This window comes from Grus americana, chromosome 2 (genome assembly GCF_028858705.1).
Source record: "Grus americana isolate bGruAme1 chromosome 2, bGruAme1.mat, whole genome shotgun sequence".
Taxonomy (NCBI): Eukaryota; Metazoa; Chordata; class Aves; order Gruiformes; family Gruidae; genus Grus; species Grus americana.
Genome location: NC_072853.1, coordinates 139,485,261 through 139,504,570, shown reverse-complemented (window position 1 = coordinate 139,504,570; position 19,310 = coordinate 139,485,261). Strand labels below are relative to the sequence as shown.

General features: G+C 38.7%; 1 protein-coding gene across 1 annotated transcript; it reads right to left on the bottom strand.

Moving 5' to 3' along the window:
- Nucleotides 1–11,225: 11,225 nt before the first annotated feature.
- NDUFA4 (NDUFA4 mitochondrial complex associated) lies at nt 11,226–14,871 on the bottom strand. The gene is made up of 4 exons (XM_054818469.1): nt 14,519–14,871; nt 13,763–13,851; nt 13,379–13,439; nt 11,226–11,446 (listed from the first exon to the last, which is right to left on the bottom strand). The coding sequence occupies exons 1-4, from the start codon at nt 14,558–14,560 to the stop codon at nt 11,390–11,392; spliced, it is 249 nt and encodes an 82-aa protein (XP_054674444.1). The 5' UTR covers nt 14,561–14,871; the 3' UTR covers nt 11,226–11,389.
- Nucleotides 14,872–19,310: the final 4,439 nt, after the last annotated feature.

The window sequence follows — 19,310 nt, the reverse complement described above, 5'->3', positions numbered from 1 at the left end:
TAAATGCAGCTTTCTCACTTTTCAGTGAATGCTTTCCAAGTAAGATCAAGAAAAGGATTCTGATGGGTTTAACTCTATCCTAAAGCAAGATGATCACTGAATCAGATAAACTATTAATCTGTTTAAAGCTTGTTACTCTTATTTTGCCAAGGCTGAGATGCTTTGCAGCAAAAAGCAGCCAGGATGCTTACTGCCAAGAATCAGACATCTCATGCATGTTTCATAAATATGTTTCTCTACTGAAAACACAAGGATTAAGCAAACACTGGTTCAGTTTGCAAAAGCTTCCACTAATGATTTTTAAATAACTCTAAAAGAAATCTTGGCTCCATTTAAATCAACAGTAAATTCTCATTGCATTCAGTATGTCCAAGATTTTACCTCTAATTTTTAGCCACAATACAAACCCTTTTCAATTTTAAATGAGGGTAACAGTAAGTCATACAAGTGCACTGAATACAATGATGACTATTTTTATTGCACTTGTTAAACTTCTAAATAAACAAATAGATGCCTTTTTATTATTAAGTAAAATCTTAAAATTCACTTAGATTAAACCAAGCTTATGCCTGCATTAAGTGTTTGTAGCAAACATTGACTGAAAGAAGCCAAGATTTCATAATAAAGCTCTGCCATTTTTAACATAGCATCACTACACACCAAAATTTTGTGTGAACTAGATCAGTTCTCAAGGAAGCACCTTTTAAAGTAAGATGAAAGACTTTTCAACAAAATAGCAATGCTATATCTAAAAGAGCATTGATAAAGAGTCCTCCTTTTCTTAGAAAATGATAAACTTTGTGCAAGAATGAAGAAATAAATTTAAAGACCAGCAAGGTTTGCTTTGCAAGCATGCTGGGATACCAACATGGAATATTAAAACATGCTAAGAAGTAGGCTTATTGCCTGATGTGCATTATAAGTGTAATCACTATCGTAGCAGCTCACACACCTGGGAACCCAGTGGAGAGAAGATAAAGAGAAATTTTCCTTTCCAGGCAATGAAATGGTAAAAGAGCTGTTCAGGAACAGCCACTGGGTGACTTCAGTAGCCTCCACTGCTCTAATGATGCACAGATGTAAGTGCAGCTGGAAGGGCTCGGAGGATCGGTGCAGAGCACCATTCGGTGGCCCACTTCCAACCCGCGCGCCACAGAGCTCAGGCCTAGAAATACTGCCTGCTGCTTGTCCAACGTGACTGCCTCTCTTTTAAGAACTGATTAAGAACTGTCCTTATAAAGATTCAGCTGCAAAAGGACACACGACACTCATGAAGGAGAGAAGACCATATGCCATTTAAATGTCATGGGAGACGAGCACTCTTAGTGGCTGCATGCATGTCACCATGTCAATATGTAACATATCACCCGAAGTGCAAATATTAAAACATATTTAATGTGTATATACTATATAGTATATATTGCTTGTATCAGGAATAGTGTGGCCAGCAGGACTAGGGAAGTGATCGTCCCCCTGTACTCAGCACTGGTGAGGCTGCACCCGGAGTATTGTGTTCAGTTTTGGGCCCTTCAGTACAAGAAGGACATTGAGGTGCTGGAGCGTGTCCAGAGAAGGGCAACGAAGCTGGTCAAGGGTCTAGAGAACAAGTCTTATGAGGAGAGAACTGAGGGAACTAGGGTTGTTTAGTCTGGAGAAGAGGAGGCTGAGGGGAGACCTTATCGCTCTCTACAACGACCTGAAAGGAGGCTGTAGCCAGATGGGTGTTGGTCTCTTCTCCCAAGTAACTAGCGACAGGATGAGAGGAAATGGTCTGAAGTTGCATCAGGGGAGATTTAGATTGGATATTAGGAGAAATTTCTTCACCGAAAGAGTGGTCAAGCATTGGAACAGGCTGCCCAGAGAGGTGGTGGAGTCACCATCCCTGGAGGTGTTCAAAAAATGTGTAGACCTGGCACTTTGGGACATGGTTTAGTAGGCATGGTGGTGTTGGGTTGATAGTTGGACTTGATGATCTTAGAGGTCTTTTCCAACCTTAATGATTCTATGATTCTATGATTCTATATCTATATATGGCATGTATTATGTGTACATATATGTAAATATACCAAGGCCAGGTTGGATGGGGCTTTGAGCAACCTGCTGTAGTGAAGGGTGTCCCTGCCCATGGCAGGGGGATTGGAACTAGATCATCTTTAAGAACCCTTCCAACCCATGCCATTCTATGATTCTATGATTCTGCTTTAGTAGAAAGTATTTTATACTCACAGCTGTACAAAAATCACTTCTTATTTATAATGTACTTTTTTCATCCTGTTTGTATTTTTAGTGTGCAAACACCAAAAAAAAAGAAATCCCATGGCTTTTTTTTCTTCCACACACAAAAATTAACCATAGAAACAGTCTAAATCCTTCAGTCTTGCGCTTTAAAATCATTGAAAATGTTCTATTCTGCATAAATTCACAAGGCAGAGGGCAGTGCTGCACAGCAATAATTCAGATATAGTTCTTAACAAGCTGACCTGGAGACCAGTGGCCACATCCTTATGGTATCATTAGGTAGCTCTGCTAGCCTGGGCAGATGCAGTATGCTATACTCATGTGTCTAAATGGCTAGTAGTGTGAAAAAATAGGCTTCTTTGCCCAAAGTCATACTGCTGCAAAGTACAGCATTTTGTCGAATAGGTTTTCTTAAGGCTTGAAAGTGAACCATATGGACCTTTAACTTACACGTCAGCCAGAACATCCAAGCACACCTCTCACCAGAAATCAGAAGTTAATTTTTCTGCTCTGTTGGAAGTTACATGTGCTAATTAGTCCTAAGAAAAATAATATGGTCAAGATTGATTAAAAAAAAAGTAAAATTTATTTGGCTTAGGAAACAGAGATAAAATCCAAAATAGTATGCATTCCCCAGAATTAATGTTGAGTCAAAAAACTATGTGAAAACTGACCTTGCTAAAGTTAAATGTATATGTACGCATATAGAGAATAGTAAATATTCAAAGTAGCTCTAAAAGTCATCTCTGACACCTTGGATTGGTAAAATCGCTACCCAACTGAAAATCCAATCCTGAAGGCAAATGTTGGTCTCATTCAAAGCAATCACAAAACTCCATTTGACTACAGTGACATGAATATATCATCCTGGATGCTCCTTCCTTCCTCCCTGACCCTAAAATAGTCAATAGACCCTTAATACAAAGCCTGCTGTAGCTGACAGGGAACTCTCTTGTAATTTCAACAGGTTTTGTATCAGTCCTTGTACAGTATTCCACAAAACTGGTTAGAAGCAAGTAACGCTGTATATCTCACTTCTGAATCTACAAAGACCTCTACTTGATATTAACAGTCTTTCAGTAGACAATGAAACAATACAGAATACAAATACTTTTGTGTCCTTTACAGATGCACTTTTAAGTCAAACATATATTTTATTACATACTTGGTGGATGTGGCGCTGACTTTTTTTGGTTTTAAGGTACCAAATCACATACTCATACAGTCTTCAAACAGCTAATAATCTTCTAGCTATGTAATACACATTGAATTCCCTTTTTCAGCTATTTTTGTGGCCAGGATATGATATCCCTTGTTTTTCAGAAAGGTCAGGCTTCCACCAGTGATCCTCAGTTTGTTGGTAGATATTTTTGTATCAAGGCAGTTTTCTGTTACAAATTCTACAAAGTTTTACTTGGATCATTTAACTTTCCTGCTTACTCAGAAAGCTGGTGTCACAGCTGTAATGAGATGTTGATGGGAAAAGGCGCTATTTCTTTTCAATACAAAAGTAGCCAGTGATTCTAACATGTCGGGAAACAGCATAGCCTAACAGAAGGAAAGCTCCTGACAAGCAGAAGATATATGAGTGAAAAGGATTTCTCAGGCTAGTAAGCAGAAACCCTGGCTATCTAGCTGAGGAAAGGATGAGAGGATAAAGACTGAAGACAAGAAAAATGGAGACCTTAGGCAACATATCTATATACATTTATATACTGCCGTCACTGAGCTTTTTTCATTTTCAATAAATGCAACATACAAACAAACAAAAAATCTGTCCAATTTTCTATGTCAAAATTCATGTACAAAAACATTTCCCTGTGACAATAATTCGTAATGGAGGAATTCATTACGCTTCCACTGCACATTTTACATCCTCTACTTTCCCGTGCCTGAGTGAGTAGGCCACTTGTTTCTGTCTCTCCATTCTCCTTGCTTTGGACGTAACAAATCTCTCTTTCTGGGGTCCCAAAAAGCTCATTCTTCTTTCCCGTAAAACTCTCTGTAATGACTGAGAAACACAGCAAAATACACCCAAGTAGAATTTCAGATACACTACTGGACTGTTTATTTTGCTTTTGATGTGCACGCGGGTAGATAATGGAATATTAACCTTCATCCAGAAGAGCTCCTCTGCTTCTGAAGCATACTGTTTAAGCTCCATGAGCCGGTGAATGCAGCTACATGACTCATTTGACTGCTGGGGCAAGCACCTAGGCTTCAGGATTAGGAGGTCTATTGCTATGTACAATATAAATCATATCTACCTGCCTGACCACTGCATGCTGTGCTCCGTGGTGGACATATTGCTTTAGCAAGATACTTTAAATTTGAGGATCCCATTGTAATTTTGTCCATTGTCCTCTATTCATTATCAGCTCAAGCTCAGGTTATTAAAGTGCAGAATTTGTAAAAACTCAGCTAATCTTCACTCCAGCTACTGGGCCACCTGTGAAAGATTTGATTTGATATGGGAAACAGGTAAGGTTTGAGTCATCTTTTTTTATCCTCCTCACTGTGTAAATATTGCATGGCAGTTTAGAGCACCTTTAAACACACAGCTGTTGTAGCCTGAGCCATTAGTCATCTCCCGACCTTATTCCCCTCTGCCAGGCATTGAAAAAAGCAAACAATTGCCAGGGCCCTAGATAAAGAGTGGATCAGGTGGTGGTTCTTCACCACCTGTCCATCCATCCATGCAAAAGAGTTCTTTCATATGTAGATGTTGTGCCCCCAGCATAAAACAGCTCCTGGAAATGTCTCTCCTTATTTTGGGGAGAGATACATTCCACTGCTTACAGAAACAGGGCTGGCGTCCCTTCTCCAATGCTGAATAACAATTTGCTGAACAACTCTTCCCAGTGATGCAGGCGTTTAATTTTCATACATAAAAACAAAACTTTTTTCAAAATTTAAAATTTAAGATGGAAGATCTTCTGAAACCCTTTTCAGGGTGTAAGATGTTTTTGTTCGGGTACAATAATGTAGGGTGAGATATGAAACACTATGATCTTAAAAAAATATAAACAGTTACTGGCACTGAAATCAGTAAGAGAAAGCATATCAAATTAAAATACATACAGTTCAGACATTATTCATATACACATTTTACATTATTTGAATGTTTTAGAAATAAATTAATCTTTAAAGAATGTCATGAAGCTATGTAGAAGGAAAGAATGCTATTTTCAAAATTAATCATAAACTTGTTTTTATGTTTATTTCACACTATTGCACTAATGCAAACTTGTCATTAGTAGTCTAAATTCAGAACAGACCTTCTGCAGTTATTCTGCTAGTGCTTTTTTTATTTTCAGTAATAATTTAAACCCATTGGAATATCCTGCTTTTGTTTTTACTCTCAACCTAATTCTCACTGCATCCTAATAGGCCAAGCAGTCACGGTATGTTTAATGAATAACTTCGGCATTCATCAAACACATGTAGAAATTGGTGGACATAAACAGAGAAAGCTCCTGCACTAAAACCAGGAACGTGCTGTAATTGAAGTAAAAACTGATGCCGCTCCATCTGCCTATTCTGTCAACATGTCTATTACTCCTTTTCTTCTGGAATAATTCCTGATCTTACCTGGGCTTTTATAAATGGGAGGGAGAGACGTGATTTGCATGTGCAGAAAAATGCTTCAGTGATCCCAGGTCATTTTAAGCACATTGTCTCCATTGCAGAGATGAATTCCCCTCCCCAGCCCCCTGCCAAGCTTCCAAAATGCTAGGAAGTTAAATCTGTTTGGCACATTATGAACAAAAGAACAACATCTGAAGCAAATTATCCCCTTAACACTCTATCAAAATCACATAGACTATGATGAAATGTAAGTGGTACTAGAGTAGGAAGTTTGAAATTGGGATGAAATTCCATTTTCTTCCTGTTGATAATGAGTTCTGTAATTTTCCTGCTCTCAATCTAGAAAAAAAAAAAGAAAAAAGAAAAAAAATTATCAGTGCTGAGGAAATCTTATTAGATGCAACCCTATTTTTAAACAGCTAGGACCAAAATCTTCAGTCAGACACACTGGTGCCACCCCATTAAATTCCAGCAGTGGCACCACTGGTAGAGAAAGAATGGCACTCAGATTTTTCACCATTAAGTAATCTGTTTTCATTACCTTCTCAGCAGTTTGTTTCATTTGCCTGCAGTAAGGAAACTAAAATTAGAAAACATTTCATGTTCATAGTTAGTTTGCTTCCAATGTGAAAAAAAACAAGTCTATAAATTTGTCTGTTGGGTTATGCCTTGTGCAGTTCTACTAAAAAAGTTGTCTTTACATTATAGCGATGAACTGTAATGGCGTAGTGCATTATTTTGTCCAAAGTAATTCAAATTAATGACCCTAGAAATATTATTTGAGGTGTCTAAGTTATAAAGCATTGCCAATAGTCATGAATATTACCAGCAGAATTTCTGTTCTCCTTTGTAATGTATGCATTGCTATGTGTTAATAAACTATTTTCTGATCATCTTCAGAACTTGCTGCTTCTTGCAGGAGTCCCACATGCCAGTCTTGTATCAGTTCTAGTAGCAATGAATGTCAGGTAAATGCTGATAGAAAAGTATCAAAAGTCTGAATGCATTGTTCTTGCCTTGACTTGCATACTTAAGTTCTCATTTCACATTAGCTAAAGTGATACCGATTCTGACTGAATAGAAAACAGAAAAAAAAAAATTTAGCAAGTCAAAGCGTGGTGATCTCATAGGCTCTTCAGCTGGTAACCATGAGAATAATATTAGCTAAAAATTACTTTTTATTTTCATTTACATGCAACTTTAAAAAAGAAGAAAAAGAAAAAAATGTAGAATACCTTTCTAGTTTAGATAAATGTTACTCTGAATTTGCTTCTCAAGAATGGCAGGGGTATTGCATTGTACGGGCTCATGTTCCTCTTACTAAGAAAATTCTAAGCCTTACCAACCATAGATAATAATCATTTGAAATGATCAAGAAAATCCCAAAGTTCATCCAAGCCGGATGGCACCAGAACTAACACACATTTGGGAAACATGCCATCACAGTGGTACCCAGAGACATTCTTAAGAAGCTTAGAGATCAGAGGAGGAGATGAAATAATTTGAGCTTCATAGGAGCTTCTCATGACTAAATACTGATGCCAAGACCACTTCTAAGGAAAAGTAGATGGATCATGAAATCATGAAAGCATGAAGTCAACCAACTTCTGGATTTCAAAAGAGAGGACTGAAGAGTAAGCTTTTGCATGAAGTAATTTAAAAACCTACTATGACAATCATACAAGTGAAGACCCAATTTTTGAAGTTCTCATAGATCTGCTGTGGTTTACGTTGTCCTGGAGAAAGGGTTTGCTAGCTCATACAGTTGCTTTCATACGAAGGCTGGCCAATGAGTAGAAACAGTAACTTTGTGTGCACTTGCACATATCTATTTTTTTCAATAATTCATTTTCTCTTCTAAATACCTTTTTAAAATTCCTGTAATAACTTTTCAACCTTTCTTTCTGACAAAGTATTACAGTCCAATCAGCATTAAACATACATTTGCTTAGTTCTAAAGGTCATATAATAGTCACGCACCAAACTATCTTTAAAGGTAAAGCAGAGCTTGAAAACAGATCTCAAATGTAATTCCTCAGATGACATTTGGCTAGAAATCCTATGCAAACTTTAAATTATTCTTTTAGTATCAGGCACACCCTTCTAATTTCTTAGACGCAGTTAGGTATTTTATACTTATGAGGAACCTTCCTTACTGCAGGCAGATAGAAATCCTACTTACTGGCTATACTAAAAATACAACCGAAGGAAGTATATTACAACGTGCTGCATGGAGTATGTGTTCACGTGCAAAACTATGAAAACCTGTAATTCTTCCTGTCCTAGGCAGGTAGAATTAATTTCAGATTTGATCACCCTGCTGCATATCAGGATGACTGACAAGGAGGTGCAGAATAACCGCGCTAACAGAAATCTGACAGTGGCAGGCACAACGCTGTATTGTAGGAGTAAGTCAAATTTTCTGTACGTGGCTCATTAACAAGGCATGCAGGCCAGGCCTAACACTGATCATTCCAAAAAAATCTGCCACAAACTGGAACGTAGCAGCTGAATCCATCTTCGTCAAAACATAAGGCAGCAGAATATCAGTCTATTTCAGATAACACATGACATCTGCTCAAGCAAAATTACGTGCCACAGTGTTAATGAAGGACCTCAGTTTTCCTATTAATGATGGGATTTAGTTGTTTCATAGAAGTTAAGTCAGAGATGAACATTAGAACCTAGAATCCTAAAAATCCAAACTGCAATCTTTTCTTCATGCTGTCTTCAGGGAATACCGTCTTTGCCTTCATGAAGAAGAAAAAGGTAGAAGATGGCTTTAAAGAAGCTTTAAAGGTAGAAGCTTTAGAAAAAAAAATGGTTGAATATTTTAATACAGATCAAATATTGTCAAGCTGTGAAAGTGGTTCTCTTTCAGAAACAGTACACTACAAAAATGCAAAGAAATGTACTTGATACTGATAGACTGCTACCAAACAGTTATAAACTAGGGCCAAGCACGTGCTTTGGTTTCACATGGAATAAACAGTTCCTCTGTCCCCTAAGGAAAACTCACAGTGGAAAAAGGTAAGCAGGAATTTAAGGCCACGCAGGATTGTAATTTTAAGAATAAAAACAATATATGAAATAACAAATAAAGGAACCAGGGGCTAACAAAGTGCATTTGTATGTTTAAAACAAACAAACCAACCCCCCAAACTACTGAGGAAATAGAACTGAATTCCTAGGATAGATCTATCAACCCATAAGTTAATTATAAAATATCAAGAATCGTGGAACTTTTAGGCATTTGAAGAACACACATTGTCTTACTACCAATAAAGCTGGTAAATTTCAATGCTTCTGTGTCCCAAAGCTGAAGATTTAAGCAAGTGCTTAACTTCTGCCCACTGAATAATTTAAGACAGTCTTAGAGTAGGTAGCATGGCCTTAAGGCTCTATAGGTGTGAGGGTTCAAGAATAACAAAAACATCTGCAGTGAGAAATTAGTCACATGGAACCAAAAAACCCCCATAGTACATTTGTATGGAACTAACGTGTTACTGGTTGAGGAGGCAAGTCACAGAAAATATACAGCATTCTTCATTTGACTCAGTTTCTTTTGGAAATGATGTAACATTTTTCAAATACTGAACATTTCAAGCATTAAAGATTGAGAAAGAAACAAAATTCTTATGATGTTTATTAGTTTTAATCAGGCTCTTGTCTGCTATCATTTAAAATGGGATAGAAGCATACCCCCGAAAGAAAAAGGAGCAAGTGTCCCCTCAGGATAATGGCCTTCGAAATGAAATACGATGGTTTCAACTTAAAAGACTCGTGTATTTTCAGCAGCAAGTATGCTGCTATGAGGAAAGAGGAAGTAGCATTGAATGAATTGACTTTTTGTTTTCTAGTCAATCCATATTTAAAGCTTTACATAGCTTAAGCACTTGTTAAATATATTTTGAAATATGTCAAGGGCAGACTATTTTACCTTAAGTGCCTTTATTAAGAAAAACATGAGTCTATACCTTCTTCATCTGTGTCCGATGGGAGCACCCTTGTCTCACCTTACTAGAAATCAGGGTTACTTCCTGGGTATTGATCTTTCTTAATGTCCACAGAAACCATCTGCATTTGGAGACCACTGCAGTATCAGTACAGTCCAAAAGAACTACCAACTAGTTGACAAGAATGCTTCCCATTTTCACACGACATACTTTTAAAACTGAAGAACGAAAAGGGTTGCAACAGAATATTCTACTTCCTAAAAATACTTGGATTCAGGTAGCAACCACAGTTCCCCAGGACACTTGCAGACTTTGCCCACCACTGCAAACATGATCTCTGTCATCACACTCATTTTCTTCATACTCAAGACTCTCAACCAAGCAAAAACTGCAAGTAAATCCACCATTTTGGTATATAATGCAGATAATCTGAACTGCTACCAAATAACCCTCATCCAATTGACCTGTAAGATTTTTCCATAAACATAAAGCCTTTGCAAATATTTGTTATTGTGCAATTGTCACAGAATAGTTTTTCTTCTCCAGTAAAAGTTCTTGCTGTTCTCAGTTTCTTTCAATCTATCATTATTATTTATAAGAGCAGCTATATTTATATACAGAGTCCACTTTAAGTGGACTGAAATTTATCAAGAGAGGAACAGCTGTACTCTGTCATAGTCCAGAATTATGTCCCTTACCCAGGGAAATACCAGATGTCCACAGAAAAGCACAAAGAACCTACCGCAACATACAGACTTGCAAAGACAGTTTGTCTTCCCATAGCAAGACTCAGCCAAGTACCACAGTATGAGAATTTGCCCTTGTTGAAAGGTATTTTTTCCTTACATGAAAATCTAATTATTTCCTCGAATTCTGTACCCTGTTCTGCTTACTATGCACTTCCCCTCCTTAAAAACATGATCCACAGGAAATCTTGAATATGTTCCCAGAATTTTATATTTTTAAAATATCTAAGATTGTCTTCTTGTTTATTAACAAACTGCTTATGACTTAAAACCAACCAACCAAACAAAAAAATCCACCAAAAAACACTGCCCAAAATGCCCAAAATCTTTTGCAGAGAGCTTGTGGTTTTTTGTTTACTTCCCTCTAGCAACATGTGGCAACATCTGTTGCCTCCCTGCTAGACAATGACTTCTTAGCATTGACTTGTCCACTACAAAATCTTCTTAAAGTGGCAAGTAGAAAAATTCATGTGCAATTAAAAAAAAATATATACACATGCTTTCAAGTTCTTGCAGTTTGGTATACTGCATGAACATGCAGTAATTTCTCTAAAGTCAACAGATTGAGTATAAAGCCCACCAAGACAACTTTCTTGTTGAGGAAACATGAACTGGCTTTCGCTTACTACTTTTCTAATTATACCATAAACTGTTAATAGAATGATATTCTCATTTTCCAAAATTAAAGAGCAGACACTTCAAGTTTCAGACATTTATTAAGCCTCATCAAAACACTTCCAAACACATGACCAAGTGCAGCGTGAGGCAAGTTTGATTATTTCCTGGATGAGTAAGCATGACAATTGTGCGGACGGCTTCCGGAAGACCTTTCTGTGCAGCTTATGGAGATGAGTGCGTTGTTCAGAAGTCAGGACGGTCCTTTTTCAGTCTACTGTAGTCTACATTAACCGAGTAGAACTAGGAAAGACGGGGAAAAAAAAAGCGTAAGAAGCTCGACTATCCATTTTCCAGGGTATTTACTAAAAACATGTATCATTTGAACTCATGTCAGGAAACTGAAATTATAGGTTGAATCTGTACACTAGACAATAATAAATAAAACTTTGAAGATCAGTAAGTTTTTATTATTATCTTCATTCTGCATACAGAATTAGAAGCTCCGCATTTAAAATGAGGCAGTGCTCGTGTTTACAACTAGAGGAAACCCCCCAGTATCACTTTTTTAATCCCCAGAATTAAAAGTTCCTTCACAGTACGGCTGAGTTTATCCTTTTTGCCCAAAATCTATGTGCTCCTGTATACCGAAGGCCACACCTAGGTTGCCAAGTGGCACAAAGCATGGTATATGTGAACAGATTGTGTCACAAGGGATCATTTAGAGCAGTGCTGCAAAAGCCAGCATCTCAATGCATCTACTTAAACTAGCACTTGGTTTAAGTAGATGCATTGAGAAATGCAAGGTATGACAAGGAGGAAGAAAAGTAAGAACAGATCCTTTCACACTCTCAGTTTATATTAATAAAGTTGGATCCCATTACAAGCAGCCCCAATAGTCAGCAAGGACAATTAATTTACAGACTAAAGACATATTTTGGCATCCCAGTCTGACTTGACATCAAGTATGTGATATTACAGTTTTTCTCAAAAAGGAAAAAAAAAAGTAAAAAATATTTATCCATTATCTTTAGTTATGCCCAAATTTATTTAACTTCTCAGAGAAAACAAAACAGCCTACAGCACATTCAAATTACAGCTTTATGTGCAACTCCTATAGTTGATATGATAAAGAGAAGTTTACAAAAGAAAAACAATTCCATGAAAAGCTAAAACTTGTTATATTGGAGCTTTTTACTAAACAGTAATCCTCAATTTAGAGTATCTGCCTTTCCATTTCCCACAGTGCAGATTGGGAAAAAAAAAATCCCCAATGATACACACACCCAAATATGGTAAACCCTGAGGTTGTGTTTGCATGCTAAGACCGAAGGGGAATGCTACACAAGGCATGCACTCTTTGAAAGAATCTGTGCTGCGCACTATGTTGAATTTGCCTCTTTTAGATATTTAAGAAACAGCAACATTCCAGAAGCAGCAATGAAAACAAAGTATTATGTTCTTCCTGGACCTTTAAGGGAACTGCAACATTTTATTTTGGAGTGTGGGGTTTTTTTGCTTATTTTCATGATTGGAATAGTAAACTATGGTACCGAACAGACACTACCTTTGAAAACATAGTAGGTTTGCTGTTTTGGTAGCTTGAGAATAATCTTAAAATAGTCTTAATAGGAGTCTACTAATAAAATATCACTTTAGTAAAATATGATAAAAACATGATTTCTGTAAACTACCAAATGTTTTACACATCTTTACATGCTTCCTTATTAGTTGAGTGAAATAGTTTGACTATTACTTAAAGAACATATCTATTCCATCCAGTTACTTCAAACAATCAACTGTAGAACTGAATTAGTGCTTGCGTTAAACACCGACATTTTCCTGCTTTGCTTCTCATAAGTAAAGGCCAACAGTTTAGAGCTTAGAAAGCTTTAGTTCAGAACTTATGAGGTTTTGTCCTTCTCCCTGTAGTTTATTTCTGAGTATTATGAGCTAGTATATTCTTCCTGTCACATATAATTCCTCTTTTTCTTACAGTGCAATATATTTGACGGCTTCCATATGGACTCCTTTTGCTCCATTATCAACCAACTTTAGGAAAGTTTTAAATCTCAAACTATTTTCTCTGCTCTGAATTCTAGAGACAAATAAGCGTTGCACAGCAGAGGAAATACACCACTCATTCAGCTACTTTCCAATGTACTCAAACATCCTAAAGCAGCAGGCTACACCTTCGATATTACGTTTCCTAAAAATCTGTATTTTTCATTTTACCTTGTACTGGTCACTGGGAGACAGTTTGTTCCAAGGTTCTGGATTATTTGTCTTGTCCCAGCTATTGGAAAGATGCAAGACATGAGAACATATTAAAAGACTCACACTACCTTCAAAATAAATAAAATTCCTACGTGTACTGTGGTGGTTAGGCCATCATTCAAATAAGTTTCCACAGAAAAAGACACAGTCTTTTGTCAGCAGTCTCTAAATATCATATGGTAAATAAACAAATCTCCAAATCAAGGAAATCTCCACACACTTACTGCCAGTGATATTGGAGCAAGGCATTAAGGTCTCCAGAAACACAAAAATCAAGGCAGTGAAGTCTACTTTAATATATGCAGCAAGAAAACTGAGTGCTGTGAATTGTTTTATACATACCAGACATCAGGGTTGAACATTGCCAAACGCATGAGATACAGGCCCGCACCAACACCTCCAGATCCAATGATCAAAAACAGAGGGATCAACTAGAACAACAACAACAAAAAATTAATTGCAATACCAGAATATAACAAAATAGCACTATTACATAGTGTTTCTGACTGCAGCAATAACAAATAAAGAACAAGCTCATGCACTTTCAGCCATAAGACATAGCTCTGTAAAACCCTGACATAACCGACATCCCTGGGGTCAGAGGAACTAACAGCTACAAGTAGGCAGACATGAAAAAAAACCCCACCAACAAACAACTAACTGCTATGTGCAGAACAACCTAACGTCCCATAACAGCACGTTTGTAAAAAACAAACACCAGTCCCTCTGGTGCCCAAAACAGCCCCTACTATCCGTACCCCCGATCACAAAGTAAGAAAATGGGAGCAGAAGGGGAGCGGTGTAGGGAAAGAGGTAAGCAAGAAGAAGGGAAAAGCCACCTTGAGTCTTGCCGCTGCAGCGTACCAGAGGAAAAAGGGGGCCTGACCCCGTCTCGCCGATCAGCCCTGAGCTGCCCACCCGCCACCCGCCGAGGAGCCACCCAGAATGAAAGGAAACGGAAAAGCGAGGAGGGGGGCGACCGGCAGGGCCGGGGGCACCGACCGCCAGCAGGAGAGGGCGCAGGGAGGGGGCGGCGGCCCGCCGGGGCCGAGGCACCGCAGCCGCCGCGCCGCCGGTGCACTGCCGCCGGGTACTCACGCTGGGGTGCTTCTTGGCGTGGCTGACCATCACGCGAAACATGGCGGCAGCGGGCGCAGGCGAAGGTCTCGCTCTCTACCAGGCTCCGGAGCCCGTCCTCCCCCTTCAGCCGTCGAGGCCCAATGTCACCCGAGGCCCCCGGCGCGGCAGGTGCCCGACGCCGCAGCCCGGATGTAGCAGCTCCGGCGTTCGCCTGTTCGCCCTCCCCGCGGCTCCCCCTTGCCGGCGCTCACCCGCGGCGCCCCGCGCCGACACCGCCGAGCGCCCTGGACCTCGCAACTCCTGTGTTAGCGCGTCTCTCGGCCGGCCGGGACGGCAGCGCCGCTCGGGGAGCAGGCACCTGCCCGGGCACCCCGAGCCCGCTTCGCGGCTGGGGAGCCGAGCAAGCACCAACGCCGCCTCGCCCCGCCCGTCGCCGAGAGCGGTGTGGGTAGCGCCTGCGCTGAGGGCAGCGAGTGCTGCGGCGGCGAGGAGCTTCTAACGGCCAGCTCCGCAGGGCCGCGCGTCTCCCCCCGCTCGGCGCCTTCCTTCCTCTCACACCGCCTTCCTCTCACACCGCCTTCGAGCCTCTGCCCCGCTAACGGGGGCCAGAGCCGCCGCAGCTTTCCCGGTGGGCGCCTGCCCTCTCCTGTGTGGTAACGGGACCGTTTTGAAGGCGTGCGGCGGCCTGTGGGTGCACAAACGAGCACCCGCGGTTGGCTTGCCTGCGAAGCAAACCTCATTGTGGAGATCTGTCTTTACCGTCACCCGGGTTAAAAGTTGAGGGGGTTGTTTAAAGGTGACACAAGAGAGCTAGGGTTTCATTGTCTTGAAAAAGATAGTGAAATTCACCGTAAAACTGCCAAGTTAATGACTGCTACAGTCAGGGTGGCAAAAGCTGGGTGCACACGCAGCATTGAGAGATACCTTTGATTTTTCAAATTCAGCGTACACGATACACAGTGAAAAAAACTATCTTTGGCAGAGAGGTCTGTAGTGAAATGTTACATATTTTGGCCGAGGTTGGGATGGATTTCATTATTTCTCGTTAGGTAATTCTAAGTGAGCAATGGAGCTACTTACTGTGTAATACTAAGTGTATCTACGTGCTTTCCTAGTTTGGTCTCCATTGCCATATATCTTATTTTATACAGAATTGGGAACCTAATGCCTATATTTGGGTAGGACACTTGCCACTTTAATGCATGATTTCTTTCACAAAAAGATAACCCATCCAGTCATTAAGAAATTAATTTTTAGGTAGAAGTTATATCAGTGTGCTACTAAGACAAAAGAGTCCTTTTCCTAGGTTAGAAGCAGAATAACTACATCAATGCTAATGGTTTGTGTGATGTATATCAAAGTAAAATTTTGAAGTAAAAAATAATTCAGTGAAATGGCAGAGAGCAAATGTATTTAATCAAATGGATGTCTTTTATTTCACTTCCTAGTTCCACAGACTGGTTTCTGCTTATTTTCAAGAATTGCCTCAAATTGTGCCTGTTACAAAAAATTGTGGAAAAAATCATATTCCTTGCTTATCATTCCATAATCCAACCTTTTTCATTTTGTCAGAGCCAGTTTAATCTGGCTCACAGATAACCATGGAGAAGACATGGAAAATGGTGGCATTTGGCCATATTCTGTAATTTATACAGATAACTTTGACAAGTCATTGGATGACACCAGAAAAATTTTAACGTTTTCTTTGGAGCAATGCAATCCTATTACTTGTCTCCCTCATTTGTTTCAGAGTTGATAAACCGAAAAGGATCATAGTGTGCTCCAAGAGTGTTAACTGTTTTAGTATATATTATGTGGTGGGGACAGTATTTTTCCATTTTTTCCAAATTAAAAGAGAAATTTGCCTATGCAGTTGAAAGTATTGAAAATAATACTATCACTGCTGTTTCTTTTGTAAGAGAGAAATATCTGAAGCCTCCAAGAGTGACTTGGAAGGTTACACTGCTCACCCTCTAGTACAATAGTTGAACTTCTCACCGTATATTTGGATCACAGGAAATACCAGTTGCCAAAGCAGCTGCAGGATAACCAAGGAGAGACCAAAGGGTAGATGGATAGACACTGGCTATGTGGGGCTGCTCAGCAAAACTTGCTTCAGATTGAAACAGTCTGCTTTCGACATAAGGCCAAGTGGCAGAAATTCAGAGACTTTGAGTAGCCCATTTCTACGCTATTAAGGGAATACCATCAGGGATATGTTATTTCCACTAGGCTTGTCTTGAGCACTTATTTTTAGGAAATACATCATAGTTTTTATATGCTTCTCACTATATTCCCCCTCACCTCCCAATGATTTATACTTTTGCTGGCTTCTTGTGCTTTTATGAATTTAAACACAGGCATAGTACCTGATCGATTTGCAAAATTTGTCATGCATTTTATAAACTTTCATAAATTTTAACCATTGTGTACACCATCTTCTATTGCCTGGGCCTATATAGCTCAGCTGGTTCATTGTTCATATACAGGTCTTATTATGTATGTTACTTGGACTTTTGTGTATGTTAATGAATTTTACAGACAAAAAATTAAAGCGTGAAAATAATTTTTTCATTGTAATTTTAGAAATCACGAATTAATGTTTTTAAAGTCCAAGCATTGCTAAAAATGCAATCTCTCTATTGCTTAGGTTGGTGAAATTCTAAGTATAAACTCCAGCCACCTCATGGCATCTTGAGGGTAGATCCGCGGTTCTTAGAAATACCTACTTAGCTGCCATGTTTGTGTGCTTGAACTATGTTATAGTTATATAACTTTTATGTGTTAATTTATAGTAATGCTGTCAATATATTGGCCATACTTGAAGATTAACAATTTCCTATTACTCATCAAGAATCCATCCATTCCCTTAAAGAGAGTGAATACTAGATAAAGGTAAAGAATTTTGCCACTCTTCTCTGTTGCTTAGCTACTCAAGCTGAAAGTAAACACATTTATTTCCTCTTAAAGTTTGGTGTCTTTGTGTTCACACCTGACAATTAAATTTATGATGCCTTAGTTAGACTAGTCACTTCTTTTATTCTGAGTAAAGTTATTTTTGTGTAGGTTTCTGCTTTTTAAATAAGTGAATCCATAAATCCTTCAAGTATTTTGGCAAGGTTTTGTGATGAACCGGTCCATTAAGAACTAAGGGGCTAGATTTGCAGTACTACTCAGCACTGCTGAAAATCAAGTCCTCCGGTTATTCCGGTGCTTTATCATTTATTTTTTCCTCTTTTCTTTTGTTCTCCTGTACAGCCTCACCTCATGCTTTCTGTCTCTCACTTGTCCTTCTTTGATTGCTATCATATCTTGTTCCTATCCTTAGGCTCATTTAAGCTCTTGGTTTCAGAAACTTCTATTCCAGATGGTTTGTTTTTCTATTCTGTGGCCTTCCTGTTTCTAAAGCCTTTCCTCCTAAACTTTACCTGTTATTATGAATCATATATCCAGAAATTTCTACTCTATTTAAAATCAGTTATGGTGTGCTTCATTTTTTTGTATTAAAAGCAATCAATTTCAGCCACAGATATAATCATGTCTGATCTCCTGAAAATCAGGAATATGAAGTCATAATAAAATCAGAGGTTATTTGAAGAATCGCATTCTCAAGGTTTGGCAGAATCAGTCAATTAAAAAAAATCAACAAAGACATAATTGTTGTCACTTTGAAGTTACATATTTTAATTGGAGGAAAATAGGAAAGAAAGATTTAGATTTGGAGATGTTCCAACTGGTCACAGATCAATAAACTAAATTCATTGTGAATAGTCCTTTATCATCAAGGGTATTTCTCTGTTAAACAGAACAATGTATAAACCGAGGATTTTCTGTAGGACGTAGCAGTTTTGGTAAAAAGGCAAAGACTTCTAAAAATAATTCTTAGCAGAGAAAAGGAATTCTAGGAGAGCAAAATGTATTTAAAAACTTTGAAAAACAATGTAAAAATGTAAATGTAAACCCTGGCTTACATGCAATAAATACAGACAGATTTTTGTGACTTTTTTTTTTTTTAAATATCTTCTTGTTCTCATTTATATATCTGTTGCCTCTGTTGTAAGTCCTATTGCTTTCGCTGCACTTAGCGGGGGTAACAGCAGAATGGGATATATGTATGCATACCTCTGCCAAATCCATTTGGAGCAGTCTGTTTACATCTTCCTTAAAGTCTGACTTATATTTGGTACAGGCCCCACACAGCTTGCACCTGACTGGAAGGCTTGAATGTGACCAGAAGACCACAAGAAGTTACTGGAATAATCCCCCTAAAAAGTGTTGATTCAGTGCCCTTTTACAGGTAATCTCTTTCCTGCGGTTGCATCCATAGATGGTATTTCCTGGTAAGCTGCTCTTGTGTTCAATTTGAAAAACCATCTGAACTCTGTAAATAAAAGATAAGTTTAATGACTCAATAGAAAGTCAAAATCTTCACTAAAAATGTAAACAGGGCTGGTACCTGGAACTGTTTTTAGCTAGGTGCTGCTTCAACTATTTAACAACTTGTTAGAGACAAAACTGCTTCCATTTCTAATGCCTGTAATTGTCTTAAGGCTTTTGATCTTTCATCTTAATACAGGAGGTTAAAGGATGCTTTTATTTTCAGCTACGGATTAACGAGGAGCACACTTGAATAATGCTTCCAGGATCAATCTATGCCATTTCTTTTACATACTCATGTATTTCATCAGCTATTGGCTAATTATTTATAAAAATCTGGACAGAGTTTGCTCTCTGAATAAAGCTGTTCTCCTTTAAAGGAAAAGAATAATGTGGCATTGACAGCCCTTTCCAGGACATATTGCTGCTTAGG

Bases quoted from the DNA above. Each gene is read 5' to 3' on its own strand.
- NDUFA4 (XM_054818469.1), bottom strand. From the start codon at position 14,560: ATGTTTCGCGTGATGGTCAGCCACGCCAAGAAGCACCCCAGC. The intron at 13,852-14,518 runs GTGAGTACCCGG...TTGTTGTTCTAG, and splicing joins ACGCCAAGAAGCACCCCAGC to TTGATCCCTCTGTTTTTGAT. The intron at 11,447-13,378 runs GTAAAATGAAAA...CGTCTTTCCTAG, and splicing joins CTCCCAGTGACCAGTACAAG to TTCTACTCGGTTAATGTAGA.